The 14346-nt window shown below is 35.7% G+C and overlaps 1 protein-coding gene across 6 annotated transcripts in view; it reads right to left on the minus strand.

Moving 5' to 3' along the window:
* Positions 1-14346, minus strand: part of RAPGEF4 (Rap guanine nucleotide exchange factor (GEF) 4) — a 228259-nt gene that overhangs the window by 97499 nt on the left and 116414 nt on the right. Inside the window, exon 1 of one of the 6 annotated variants that reach the window (XM_012726835.1) lies at positions 12209-12361. The exons of the other annotated variants lie outside the window; for them this stretch is intronic. Within the exon in view, the coding sequence (XP_012582289.1) occupies positions 12209-12253 (45 nt within the window). The 5' untranslated portion in view covers positions 12254-12361. Of the gene's footprint in view, positions 1-12208; positions 12362-14346 lie in introns of those variants that run through there. 6 annotated transcript variants of the gene reach the window in all.

Genomic DNA, 14346 nt, shown 5'->3' on the forward strand with positions numbered 1-14346 from the left:
TAATGCCCTCAAAGGTATGTAAACACAAGAAAAATTAAAAACAAAGAATATTAAACTCAGTATATGATAAATATTTTATAGCTATCTAATTTAAATCCTAGCTACATCTGGCAACACACATATTTTTCTAGCAAACCACAGTAAGTACTAAAAAATATGTGTTTTACTTGTTCATATATTACATTGTAAATATATTACCACCACCTTCTGCGATCTAACACTTAAGAAGCCCAATGATTTGACTCTTGGGTGGAGAGTTTTCTAGTCAAACACAGGTTTTTGAAGGCCTAAGTTGAATTTGCCAAAAGTCTCAGAAGTTCTCTCAAATACTTTAAGGTAGTGCATCAAATTAAAAAGAAATGACACACATGTAATATTATATTTGTGGAAACTCCTGATTTTTTTAAGTTAAGGAAATTAGCAGTCATAAAATGCATCCACTTTTCTAGACAGTCATCACCCATTTGCTACATGACTCAGTGCCAGCGTCAGTGGGGAACCCAGGTTATCATTGGCTGGAATAAATGGATGAAAACCACATGTAGTTGAAGCCAACATCTACATCATAAGTGTTCCATAGAGGGAGAAGGGGAGAGCAGTGATTGTACAGTATAGCTCAAGGAAGGTTTCCCAGGAAGTAGCTTTTGCATGGGACTTTAGAATGAACAGGGCTTGGTGGGAAGTGCAGAAACAGAATGACAATGCAGCAGAAGCCCAAGTCATAGAGGTGGCACTTTAAGTTTCCAAGTCCCCTTCCAAGCTAGGCTGATCGTAGCTTAAAGCCAAGGTTAGAGAAGTCAGAGGAGACAGGACAGAAAGATTTGACAGATGACAATATTACATATTTGGCATTGTAAAGATGACATCAGGAAGTTAGATTATCGATTGTAGTAAAGGCATATATATATATATTAACTATTGGTTTTCACCTTTTTTCATTACAGAATAATGTATGCTCATTTGAAAGTATAAAAATTTAATTCTACAAAACTACTACTCAAAGATAACTATGAATAATAACTTGGAATGCTGATATTAATCTCTTGCCTAGTGTAGCTTTTGTTTTAACTGAAGTGTAACACCACTCTAAATAAGGTTTTGTCTCTTCCCTTTTATATAACACTTTATCAATTTCAAATTGTTACTATGAATTCTTTGTGACCATGCTGTCAAATTTCACTAAATCTACATAGTATTTTTTTCCTGGTCATTTTAAAGTAATCATAAATATGCTGTTCACTTAGGCAAAAAGTCTCTTCCATCAACTCAAATTTGGGACTTTCTCCTAAAACTCAGTCCCCACAAGTAGAATATCTAGGTTACAAGTTAAGGTTCTTGACACATATTGACAAATTATGAAGTTAATCCATAATTTTAATAGCATAGTAAGTCCCAGTTGGGAAAGGTAAAATAATTATCATTAAAAAAAAAGCTGTTCATGGGCCCTCCCTGGTGGCGCAGCCGATTAAAGCACAGCACAAAGAAGCTTAAGCCACCTTCGCTGAGTTCGATCTCCGCCTGCCCCAGAGGTGACCACATGGCTTGGCAGACCTCTCCTGACCCACCCGCTGCTCCCCTCAGCAGTGTACTTTGTTGATCTGCCTGTTCTGCTCCCTGCTCTGTCTCTGGTGAATCCTCTCACCCTCCGCATCTCTGGCCTGTACCCCAGTTCTGTGTGAATAAATAAAATAAATCTTTAAAAAAAAAAAAAAAGCTGTTCATCCTACAATTTGAATTGAAAATCATATCCTCAAAAGAGTTTTGTATGGTCTTTACATGTAGGTATATTTTTCTGTATTGATTGTAAATTTAAATAGGTTTTTTTTTTTGTCTCAACCCAATTGGCAAAAGTTACAGTAAACATACTTTTAGTACCAGTACAGAACAAGAACATTCAAACAAATGATTCTGATAACCTTTAAGGTCTGAGGCCTCAGAGCAGTAGTTTATTTAAGTTATGCAAAATTCTTGGAACAGCAAAAACCTATTAATGTTTTCCCCAAGTTTTTTAAACCTTTACAAAGCTCATCAAAACAAAAAAAAAAGATCAAAGTCCTAAAGGGGAAAGCATATAAAATATGAGAACAAGGCAGAAAAATCGCAGACTCCATACGACACCAAGTTCATTTTACATCTGGCTCATAAACCCTGTACCCTAACACAATTTTCTTTCTTCTTTTTATGTCACCAAGTTGCTCTAGTGTAGATACGATGGTTTCAATTAGATATGCAAACTGCATGTCTAGGAGGCCAGAGAAATAAGCAGTGGGATATATTTAACTTTCAAAATTTGACTGCAACTTTTTCTTTCTTTCCCTTTCTATATTTTTCTGGTTTTTCAAAAGTGTGCATTAAAATTTTTTTTCAAGCCTTTCTATTGCTAGAGAAATAATAAGCTGAAGGAGGCTTAAGCATACTTCATAGAAACCTGGCATTTCGACCCCAGGGTCACAATTTTTTCACTCAAAGTAATTTGAAAAGCTTTAGAAATACTTGAAACATCTGCAAGTACAATAAGGAGGAATCAAATGTTATTGTGTTCTTTTATTGACTAGAAACTTAAACTGTGGACACAGTTTTTCTTTTTTTCTTCTTGGTAGAGGAGGATTATAGCTCACCCTCAGGACAGATTTTCACAATATCTCTTCCGTAAAGGGGAAGTGTGTGACTTCATGTAACAAAGCTGCAACAGCCCCTTGATTAAAGCTTTTAGCTAGACTGAGGTTAATCATTATAAGATTTGGTGATTAACTGGCTGTTTTCAGAGAAAGCACCAAGTATCTCGTTTCCATCTGTTCAATTACACGAGGCTCCAGATTCTGGAAGGGTTGGGTATTATAGTTATGAAACAGAAACAGCCTACATGTGGGAAGGTAGTCACACAAGCCTGCTCAGGGCAGCCGGCCAAAATCGTAACAGAGCCTTCCATGGCTTCGTGTTCTCCTGTCTCTGCATCAATCTGACGTTAGTACTGCCTTTGCTCTAGGTAGCTTAAAATTTTTAAAAATGCTGGGTTGCATTTAAAAGCAAGTTTTTTCCCCCAAATAAATTAAATTTTACTAAGTCAATGCCTTGCCACTTAAACCTAAAAGAATTTTTGAGAATAAAGTTTTCATTCTTTTACACAATGGGGTTCCTTCAGAATGCAGATGAGGGCAGAGCACCAGCAACTGGAAGGAATGAAGGTTAGGAAGAAACGGGATTGTCTCAGATGTTCACAGGATTGGTTTAAGATGAGGGAAGCACTCTCCATGTGATTTAATCTTTATATGAATGATCACATTTCAAAATTTTGTAAGTTCAATGCCCTGGGTGATTCGCTATACCTAAAAACACTGTAAATAATCTATTATTAGGTGGTAATAGCATTCCTTTTTCTGATTTAAGTAGGTAGCCATTTTGAAAGTTCCTGCCCTGTAGTTATCATCAGGAGTTTTAACCTTAGATCTTATAGTTTTTTAAAAACGAATCTTTATGAAGACACAGAAAAAAGAAAACCTTGAGATTACATAATTCATATAAAAACTGTTCTCTAGGTAGAAAAGCAAACATTAACTGGGGTGAAGGGCAAAATAATGAAAGTGGTTTTCTTGCATGATTTTGGGGTGTAGGGAAGAGGAAGCTGTTCCATGTTTTCTCATCCAATTTGTTTAGAGTGCTTCAGAATAGGATTCCAGAAGAGAAGAGAAAGAAGACAGATTTGTGGATTCATCTTACAACAGGCCATCCCAGGATCAAGACAGAATATAAACTTTCTGTGGGTTAAGGTGCTTCATGTGAATGATCTTACTGAATACTCACAACTCTCTTTGATGAAGGTAGTTATGATCCCTTTTTCACAGATGAGAAAACTGAGGCTCAAAGATTATAGCCCCTTTTCCCTCTCACCTCATCCCTCATGATTCACCAAAAATGTGTCAGACCCTTTATTAAATGTTTCCAGAGCTTCAATGTCCTATATGATCGTCACGAGTCAGATGTGATTACTGAGCCCCTGGAGTGTGGCTACTCTGAATTTATATGTAACTGCGACATACACATGGAATTTGAAGATTAACTACCAAAAAAAAAAAAAAAGATAATGTAGAATATTATTAGTAATAGTGTTTTATATAGGCTCCATGTAGAAAAGGAATACCTTAGATATATCAAATTAAATAAAACATACCATTAAAGTAAATGTCATTGTTTAACTTTTCAAACTATGGCCATTAGAAAAATTTTATTTACATATCATTCGTGCTATATTTCTATTGGACAGTGCTACCATAGGGTATCTCTTGGGTAAAACACAATACAGTTATAATTACCTATTTGCTGTCCTTTTTTTTTTTTTTTTTGTCAGACAATAAGGCCTAAGACAGAGGGACATATCTGATTTATTTCCCACTGGTAACCCAGAGCTGGGGACAGCAGCTGATGGAGCAAGCTTAAATGGAGTTGTTGAGATAATGAAGACAAGTGAAAGGTGAAGATCAGTTGGAAAAAGCAGCAAAGCAAATACACCATCTCCTTTGGCACAAAATGTGAATGTGTCACTTAATCTTGATGTTAAAAAGGAGATACTGGCTACTGAGTTTGGGTTAAGAACAGAAATATATTACCAGAGATATAAGTGAGGCAAATCTATTTTATCCTTAGTCAAAAATATATATTTGTTGAGTACATACTCTGTGCAAGGTACTGAGCTCTGTGAACTTTATATACATGCTCTTATTTAATCCTTATAACACATTTAGGAGGTGAGTACAACTGTTACCAACTTTTTTTTTTATATAATGAACCTGAGTCTTAGGCTAATATGTAAGCTTCTCAAAGTCATATAATTAAGCAGTAGTAGACCCAGAATCTGAACTCAAGCAGTCTGGATCCAGCCTCTTTGTTGACTTATTCCTATCATAAATATTGCATTAACACAGCTTCCACAAAAGTATAAAGAGAAGCTTCTGCCCATAAACAAGGCTCTACTCTGCTCCTAATCATTTATTTTTCATAAGCTTTAATAATAACTACAACAAAAAAGTATTTTATCAAGTACTTGCTTTTGTCAAATATTACAATAAGAAATCTCCATGAATTATTTTATATACTCTTTACAATAATTTCAAGAGGGGGGTATTTTTTATCTCCATTGTAATGATAATAAAATTACTACTAATATGACTATTTCAATCACTAGGGAAATCAGAACAACCAAAATGTGCAATTCTATATCAATGGTTAAAAATAAGTGATGATACATTGAATTTAGGGGATATTTTGCAGCAACTACAAATATTTCATGAAAAGCTAAACACGATTACATTAGAGATGATTAATGATTACACTAAAAACATAAGTGCAAGTGCGTCCTTTTCACCATTATAATGGAAACTCTAGCTAGTGCAATAAGACCAAAAAAACCAAAAGGTACACAGATCAGAAATGAAGCAATGAGACTCTCTTTATTTGCAGATAACATTGCCTGTGCAGAAAACGCTAAAGAATCTGCAAACGAACTCCCAGAACTAATCACTGAGTATACGGGATATAGGATCATATGCAAGCATCAATTGCTTTTTGAATACTGGTACTGAACAATTGGAATTTGAAGTTAGCAAAAACCTCTTATGATAGCACTCCAAAACACATTTACGAATAAATCTATATGTAGACAATATATATGCAAAAAACAATAAAACACTGGTGAAAGAAATCAAAGAACATCTAAAGAAATGAAAAAATATTCCAGGCTCATGGATTGGAAGATTCAATATTACTATTTAAGTTTTTCTCAACTCAATATATAGTTCCAGTGTATCCCGATTAAAATCTCAGTAAGCTACTTTGTAAATTTGGGATCCCCAAATCAATATATAGGATTGATATAAATTTCTATAATTTATAGAAAGGAAAAGGACTTAGAGTAGCCAATACAATATAGAAGAGCAAAATTGAACTCACACTACCCAACTTCAAAACTTAGACTAAAAACTATAGTAATTAAAACAGAACATTACTGGTAAATGAATGGACACAAAAATTCAATGGAGTTAAAAAGGGGGCCCAGAATAGACCCACATAAATACAGCCAACTGATATTTTACAAAGAAGCACAGGCAATTCAGTTGAGGAAAGACAGTCTTTTCAACAATCAGAACTAGTAAAATTGCCTCTATGCCAAATGAACATAAGCATAACATGCACCTTTCACAAATACCTAGAACAACAAACCCATCAAAATGAATCACAGACTAAAATGCAAAAGAAAGCTATAAAAATTTGAAATGAAGAATAGGGGAAAACCTAAATGACCTTTAGTTTGGTGATAGGTTCTTAGATACAAAACCAAAAGCAGGAGAGAAAATATTAAGGTAGAACTTTACTGCAATTAACAACTGCTTGGCAAAGGACACTTTTAAGAAGATGAAAATACAAGTTACATACTGTGAAACAAATATTTTCAAGATATATAAACAATAAGATAACCCCGCTTAAAAATGGGCAACATCTTAACTGAAGCCTAACAAGGAAGACAGATGGCAAATAGCACGTGAGCAGAAATTCAGCATTTGCCAGTAGGAAAATGAAAATATAAACAGGAATGAGATACCATTACATACCAAATGGTATGGCTAAAATCCCTAACAAGGACAATACCAATTACTGGTGTAGATGTAGAGCAAAGTATTGTTCCACTGCCCGTGGGAATGCAAAAAGGTATGGTTACAATTTGACAGTTTCTTATACAGCTAAATATAGTCCTTACCATTCAGAATTGAACTCCTACTAATTCTGTGCCTAACTAATGTAAAAGTTTAATATCATATGAAAGCTTAAAAATTATTTATGAGTATAGGGATCTCCAAATGAAATGCAGACAGTGACAAAAGTATTTGACTGCACTAAAAGTAATAACCTTACTTAAAGGATTGGGGTGAGGGAAGTTGCTCACTTAATATAGCAATAAGTGGAGTCTGTATGACTAATAGCAAAAACCGCTACCTATAAGCATGCAATTATTGGCCAGAAAGTTTGATTTCCATAAGATGTACAGGCAATCAATCAGAAACCATTACACATGTGTATTGGAATTAAGCAAATAAATGGAGTGGGGGGGGTTATTATCTCTCTGTTGGAATGCTTCCACTCCTTGCAGATATGCAGAGAAGGCTGGAAGGAGACTGACACATGTGGCAATAGATTAGTGTTAGAAAAATCTGTACAAACACATACTTAGCTAAATATAGTTATAGACTGGTATATGTACAAATATTTACATATATGTGATAACAGAAAGATAGTATACTTGTATTTTTCTTTGTACTCTTAGCTGAATGGACTTAGAAGCAACAGCATCCTGGTAACAACAAACACATCTACCACTCAGATGTTGGTTTCTAATGCCTTTCTTCAATAAAAGGAAACAAAGACCCGTGGCAAAAAGGCTACTGCTAAGACAAGGGCAGGGATTATAGAAGCATGTAGTTATGCCAGAAAGTAAGATGTGTTCAAAATCACAAAGCCAGACATAATGATGGGAATATGTTAAAGAAAGAAGGGAGGCAACTAAAAGCTCCCAGTGATAAAATTTGAAATAACTTGAACAGCAAAATAAATATAGTAGTACTTGACTACAACCTAAAATATTAAATAGATACCCATGAATCCTTACTGATATAAATAAATACACAAATGTAGGAGAAGAGAAAATAATGTCACATGGAAAAGAATTCCAAATAAGTTATGAATATATTCACCACCTAGGAGGTGTCACTAGGTCAGAATTCCCTACTAGACCACAAACCATGAACTTCCTTTCCAAGAATTTGGCATAGAAAATCGAATGGGGCAGAGTGACAGTGAAGAGATTTGGCTAAAAGTACTTGACCAGGTAATCAAGGTCAACATCAACAATGGTAAATCATATTGATATATGTACTCTTGTTAGGATGTGACAAAAAGGCAGTTTACTTCTGTTGTCTTCCCTCAAAATCAATAACCTGAGTCTGAACTCAAAACAAACAAACAAAAAAACAGATAGATCCCAATTGAGAGACATTTCTATGTATCCTTCAAATCTGTCAGTCATCAATCAACAAGGAAAGTCTGAGGGACCAAAACAGCCAAACAAAGGCTAAGATAGACTTTACTAAATGTAAATTGCTATCTGATACAGGGTCCTAAATAGAAAGACATTTAAAAAAAAAAAAAAAGAAAGAAAGTATGAATAAGCAGTGTACTTTAGTTAATGATAATATATCCTAAATATCCATATTGGTTCATAAAAAGTATGAAGGGACAAAAACTATTATTCCACAATTCTCTTTCCAGTTTAAGTATCTTTCAGGAGTGAAAATAAAGAAATTCTTGGATAAAGGAAAATTTAGGAGAGTTTCTAATCAGCAGACGTGTTCTACAGGGATTTCTAAAGGAAGTTCTTCAGTCAGAAGGGAAATGATATCAAAAGGAAACTTTGACCATCAGAAATGGAAAAACAACAGCAAAGCAACTACAAATAATTGCATGAATGGGAAGGAGATGGGGTAAAACTTAACTTTGGTGAGATACAGATAACTGTTTGAAAAAAATTTATTACCAAGGAACTTATTCTCCAATATGGTTAAGACAATATTAGGTAACAGAAAGTCCTTAAAAAACTAAATTGAAAAAGAAGAGTGTGAAACAACATGTGCTAAAGTATGAACTAAATTTTGTTTCTATAGTTGTGTTCATTTCTTTATGTTAAATATATAAACACAGAGAGTTCTGGAATTTATGGGAGCTTTTAAAAATACCTTTGTTTCCAAATACACTATTACATTTATGATTAAGAAAAGTTAGCTGTTGTTTTAAAAATCTACTGTCTTGCTAGCCTTCATTTTAGACTCTTGGCATAAACATTTCCTTTTAGGCACACAATATAAGTAAGCTTCAATGACTCATCTGAATGTAAATTTGGCTCACAGACTATAAAGACTTAAAATCAAATAGATAAAAAAGAAGAATTCCTGTAATATCCCAGGACAAATAGGATTGCTTATATCATCCACTAGTTCAGAACCCACATCTAAGTTACTCAAAAGACTTAACAAGATCAAATCTTGTTAATTTCCACATCATACATGTTAAGAAGACAGTGAAAAAGAAATTATGATCTTGATTGAATGGAATGCATGGAATTTCTAAAGCACAATGCTTATTGCAATCAAAGCTATTGCAAAATATGATGTCAACATTATTCTCCTAAGTGCTTCTGTCCTATTTCTTCATAAACAAGGGATGAAGGGTAGCTCCGAATGAGATATTGATTGCATTGTGATGTTATGTGAGCACATTGGAGGAAGGGGACTGAATGTGCTTCCCTGTGGAGGAGTAGAAAACAGCTACTATTTCCTATTTCCTTTGAGGGTACATGCCTTCTCCCCACCTTCAGAGCTAAACCCACGGTGGTATCTCACTCCACTTCGAGTTGGGGTGACAGGGACATATGGCCCAGGCAGATCAGTTAAGGTCCTTCTCTAGGGTTTTCTAACTGTAGCTGCTGGGAAGCAACTAGGAACCTGTATTTCCAGCTGACAGAGAGGTAGACAGAAGTAGAAGCCTCCCTTCCACAGCCAAAGGTCACCCCATACCAGCTCAACTCCTCTCCATCCATTTTAAGATGGCTTAATATGGATGTCTGCTACCTGTAACGCACATAGTCTGGAGTTGCAGGCCAGTAACTTAGTAGCTGCACTCTGAGAGGGAGCATGTTGTGGTGTGACTAATGCCATGTTCAAGTGACAGCAACTTTTAAAATGCATGAGGTATTCTGGCAATGAACTCCAATCTCTCTACCACATTCTGATAGAATGATCCATTTGCCTATGTCTCTCTTCTAGTAGACTGTTTGTCTAGTGGCAGAATTAGTTTTATTAGACTTCAGAGCCAAAGTACACGGCTACAGGACATACCACAGGCATTTAATAAATGATTTTTAAAAGATTAAATAAAATACGATCATGTTTCCTTTTGTTATGGAGTTACTTTATTTCCTCAAACTTTATTAAGTGGAAATTTGTGGCTACACTGGAAAAGTTAATTCATTTAAGAAAAAGAGGGTTATTAACCCTCTTTAGTAATATATGAAACTATAAAGTAAATGATTAAGCTAATTAAGAAAACAAATTGTTTCAAGAGGCCATAGTCATTTAAAATTACCAATTCATATAGAAATAATTTGTGGGCTATGTTACAAATAATACCCCTCTACCTATTCATTAAGTTAGGTCCCTGAGGATGTCTATTAAGCAACGCTTTGTTAGCTTGATTCATTTAGTGTTTGTACTTGAACATTCCATAAATCAACCTTTTATTAATTTGAAAGGTGAAACCTGCAGTTATATACAGAGTTTACTTACAATCTTAAATTCTCTTAATCTCTACTATACCAAGGGACAGATGAATTTAGTAAAATTTTGCTGATTTCCACCTCATTTTTTGTATTTCTTTTAAACACAGTCCAATTTTATTCATGCTCCAGGCACAAGCTACCCACTATAAATACCTAATATCCAATCTCATTATCACTCTCCATTTCAATGTTTATTATTATTAACTACTGACTGGAAGAGGTACAGTAACAATTCTAATCACACCTCATTTCTAGTGGCTACCTAGTACAGCAACCTTCAAACGAGGTCACCACATACACTGTATCTCAGACTCCCCTTGGTCACTGGCAAATGCATCCTTCTAATGTGCAGTGGCCAGAAAGCCTGAAGTCAGCCCTGACTCCTCTTCTTGTTCTTCTCATATTCCATTTAATCCATCAGAAAGTCAAATTTTCAAAATCCATCCTGAAGGTAACACTTCCCACCACTTCACAGTGACTCACTCTCCCCCTCAGGGACCACATTAGCTACCTAGAAGTCAAAGAATTCCGTGACACAGCTGTTTAAAACTATTTTCACTCCCACCTATTTACTTACGTGTGCAAGTTTTTCTAGCATTTTCATAAACGAAAAGCAAGAAGGGGAACAGAATTGATGTTAAACCTCTGCTGCATATAGATAATGAATTCACTTTTTTAACAGGACCAAAGTTATTCCATGATACATTTCCAATAATAATATAATATTTTAAAATTATTTTTTAAAAATAGAAAATATTTATTTTGCTTAGACAACTGCACGCTACTATGTTGTAAGTCAATAGAGAAGAAAAATTAATAGAGATTTTTGGTCACAAGAAATTTTAAAACACTGAGATTTAAATGTATATAATTATTTTTGATATGTGAAAGTAAACAAAGATGATCAATAAGAGATTTTCAATCATCAAAAGTGCATTACAACATGGAGGTGCCATATAAATCCTGCTCAGCTCACATTCGGACAATTAACATGAAGGAAAAGAGATCTCTTATCTTACTGAAGACAGTGTCTAATCTTACTTTGTTATTGTAGCTAAATCTACATACTGATTTATACATTGACACAATTACAATGTAATCTGGCCTGGAAGAAAATACATTACAATGGGGACCAATATAATTTAAAGGAGAAAAAGAAGTAACATATCATATGTAGAAGAGTTTGTATTTTTAAATGGAAACAACTTTTCCCCTACATTGTCTAATTCTGGACTAATATGCAAAAAAAACTTGCTAACACATAGGATCACTTCTTGAAGAAATATACGTAATTTACAAGATTGGAACTCAGCATTTCTCTATGTACTTGCAAACTAGATATTCCATTAGGAAAGCTGAATGTCAATAATATTAGGTGGAAGATATATGACTAGGTGAATGAATAAGTGAATGAATGAATGAGTTATAAATTTTGGATAACTTGGAGATGCTTACGTATCAGGTATCTGACACACACAAATACTGTTTACTACTCATTCAAATAATTTTTTCCCATAATTAAAACTTCAGCATTAAGGTTAAACAGGCACAAACAGTTGGATAGCCACAAGAGGGAGCCCAAGCGTTTTTCTGAATACTAGATATCGGTGAGAAAAAAAAAAAGAAGAAAACACACACAAAATATAAAGGGGAGGAATCAGAGAGGGTTCATTGCCTGTTCCAGTCATTTAAAAGAACAGAATGGCAGAACCATTTTTGCATTTATGCTACTAATTTTTCTGCTAGGCAGTTGTACATTATAATGCTTTGATACTTAGCAGAACTGGGTAAGCATTAAAAAAGAAAAAAAAAAAAGAAAAAAAACTCACATACCCTAAAACTAGAAGGTCCAGGGTGAACCGCCGTGATAATATCCATGATTCTCTGCAGGGCCCCCCAAACAAGTCAGCCACCTTCTCGGCTTATCTGCATGTTCCTGCTCTTACTCTGGATGCTGGCCCATCCTTGTAGTCAACTTCGGGTGTGGTTTCCTCACTTTGTTTGGAATTGTGCTATCAAGTTACAGCACAGCGTGAGAGCACTTGGTGTGACTTGGGAATTTTTTATTCTCTTGGCTGAGCCAAATTAAAGGGACATTAAGATGAATGACTTTCCATTTGACATCCAGAAGTCTTCCCAGAAATCAGAACTGCATCAAGACCTAACAGGCTGCCAGAGAACCTCTATAACTTCCCAGACCTAACTCCAGAACCCACCAGCCAACCTCAGTGATCCCCCCCAGGCTAGAAAAATGTGCTGGGAGTGAGGCTACAGATAAGAATGTGATTTCACTTAGAATTAAGCTTCAAAGCTTAATAGAATGTTTTATATTTGAGAGTAGCATCAAGTGTTGGAATTTTCTCTGGTCTTCATTCCTTTTATTTTATCTCCCAATAATCCATTTATCATGGTTTGCCAGAGGTTACCATTTTATCAGTGAGGAATCTAAAGCTCAAGGAGGTAAGCAACTCATTTGGTGTCCCTGGCTATTAAATGTCAAGGACAGAAACTGACTCAGAATATAGCAGTGAATAAGTATTGAATTCAATCATACTAATGTCTTCTGAGCTAGAAAGAAAATTATCTTCCTTTTCCCTCAGTTTACAAATGAGTAAAAAGCAAGACAGAGTACTTAGCATGACTTAACACTTGCTATCCCCAGTATTTTCATGGCTTGTTTTTGCTAAGTTTCTTTTTCAAGTCCAGATATGGTGATTTTATCAGTATACAAGTAAAGTAGCACAAACAAATTAAATCTACAAGGTTAGGTCACCTACTAAATGCTGCTAGACATGTATCTACTAACAGGCTTATGGATAACTTGAGTATGGAATTAAAAACATTCTTATAAAATGTCACAATAGGCCCTCCCTGGTGGCACAGTGGGTTAAAGCACAGCACTAAGAAGCTAAAGCCACTTCTGCATGAGTTTGATTCCCGCCTGCCCCGGAGGTGACCACATGGCGTGGCAGACCTCTCCTGACCAGCCCGTTGCTCCCCTCAGCAGTGTACTTCGTCGATCTGCCTGTTCTGCTCCCCACTCTGTCTCTGGTGAAGCCTCTTGCTGCCCGTGAGCCTCTGGCCTGTACCCCAGTTCTGTATGTACAAATAAATAAATCTTTAAAAATGTGATAATAGCCAACTGAGTCGAGGTGGCTGGCATTCAGGAGAATTGGAATGAAATTTAAAATGACTTTGACAAACAACGAAAATGTGCTGAAGTTAGATAGAAGGCATGGCAGAGGGATTCTTTCAAGAGAAGGGGGAGGGAGGAGGGAAATGGGAGGACCACAGCTGGGCAATCACCACAGAAAAGGAGATGGAGGCCAGAGTGAGTGAGAGGCTTCAAAGAGAGAATCTAGATATGCCATTTAAAAAAAGATTTAACATCGGAAAGTACAAGAAGGGGAAATGCAAACTAATTCCTCATCTGCAGTCAAAACAGATCAAGCTGTAGGGAAAAAACAATACTGTGTTTTATTGGAACCCTGAAATGCCTAAAGTTTGGAAGATAAGATTTTGCTAAGTTTGAAAGGAATTCTAAAAGCAGTCTAAAATAGATTGAAGTTTTTCATTTTATATCTGATAAAATCAGCCTCAAAAGAGCAAAGCTCTGGTGTTCTGCGCCTCTGTACAGGCAAGGCCCTCCTTCCTCCACTTGGATACCATCCAGTTTTCATCAAGAGTACACACAGGCATTTCCTCCCCTAGGGGGCCTGCTCTGAGTCCCACCTCCTCTCCTTGAGGAGAAGGGCCCAGACCCTCCCCAAGCCCCCAGTACCTGAAAGATGTGCTAGGTGCTGGCACTGGCTAAGCTCCTGACATGCATTGTCTTATTACTACTCTCAGCATGCTCTGGAAAGACCTATTAGTATTTCACTTTGTAGACAGGAAACAGAAGAGTAAGGAGGTTAACTAACTTGTCCACCTTTACCTGTTGGTAAATGTAGTCAACTTCGGGTGTGGTTTCC

The sequence above is a fragment of the Condylura cristata genome, unplaced genomic scaffold (assembly GCF_000260355.1).
Source record: "Condylura cristata isolate star-nosed mole 26May11 unplaced genomic scaffold, ConCri1.0 scaffold00002, whole genome shotgun sequence".
Taxonomy (NCBI): Eukaryota; Metazoa; Chordata; class Mammalia; order Eulipotyphla; family Talpidae; genus Condylura; species Condylura cristata.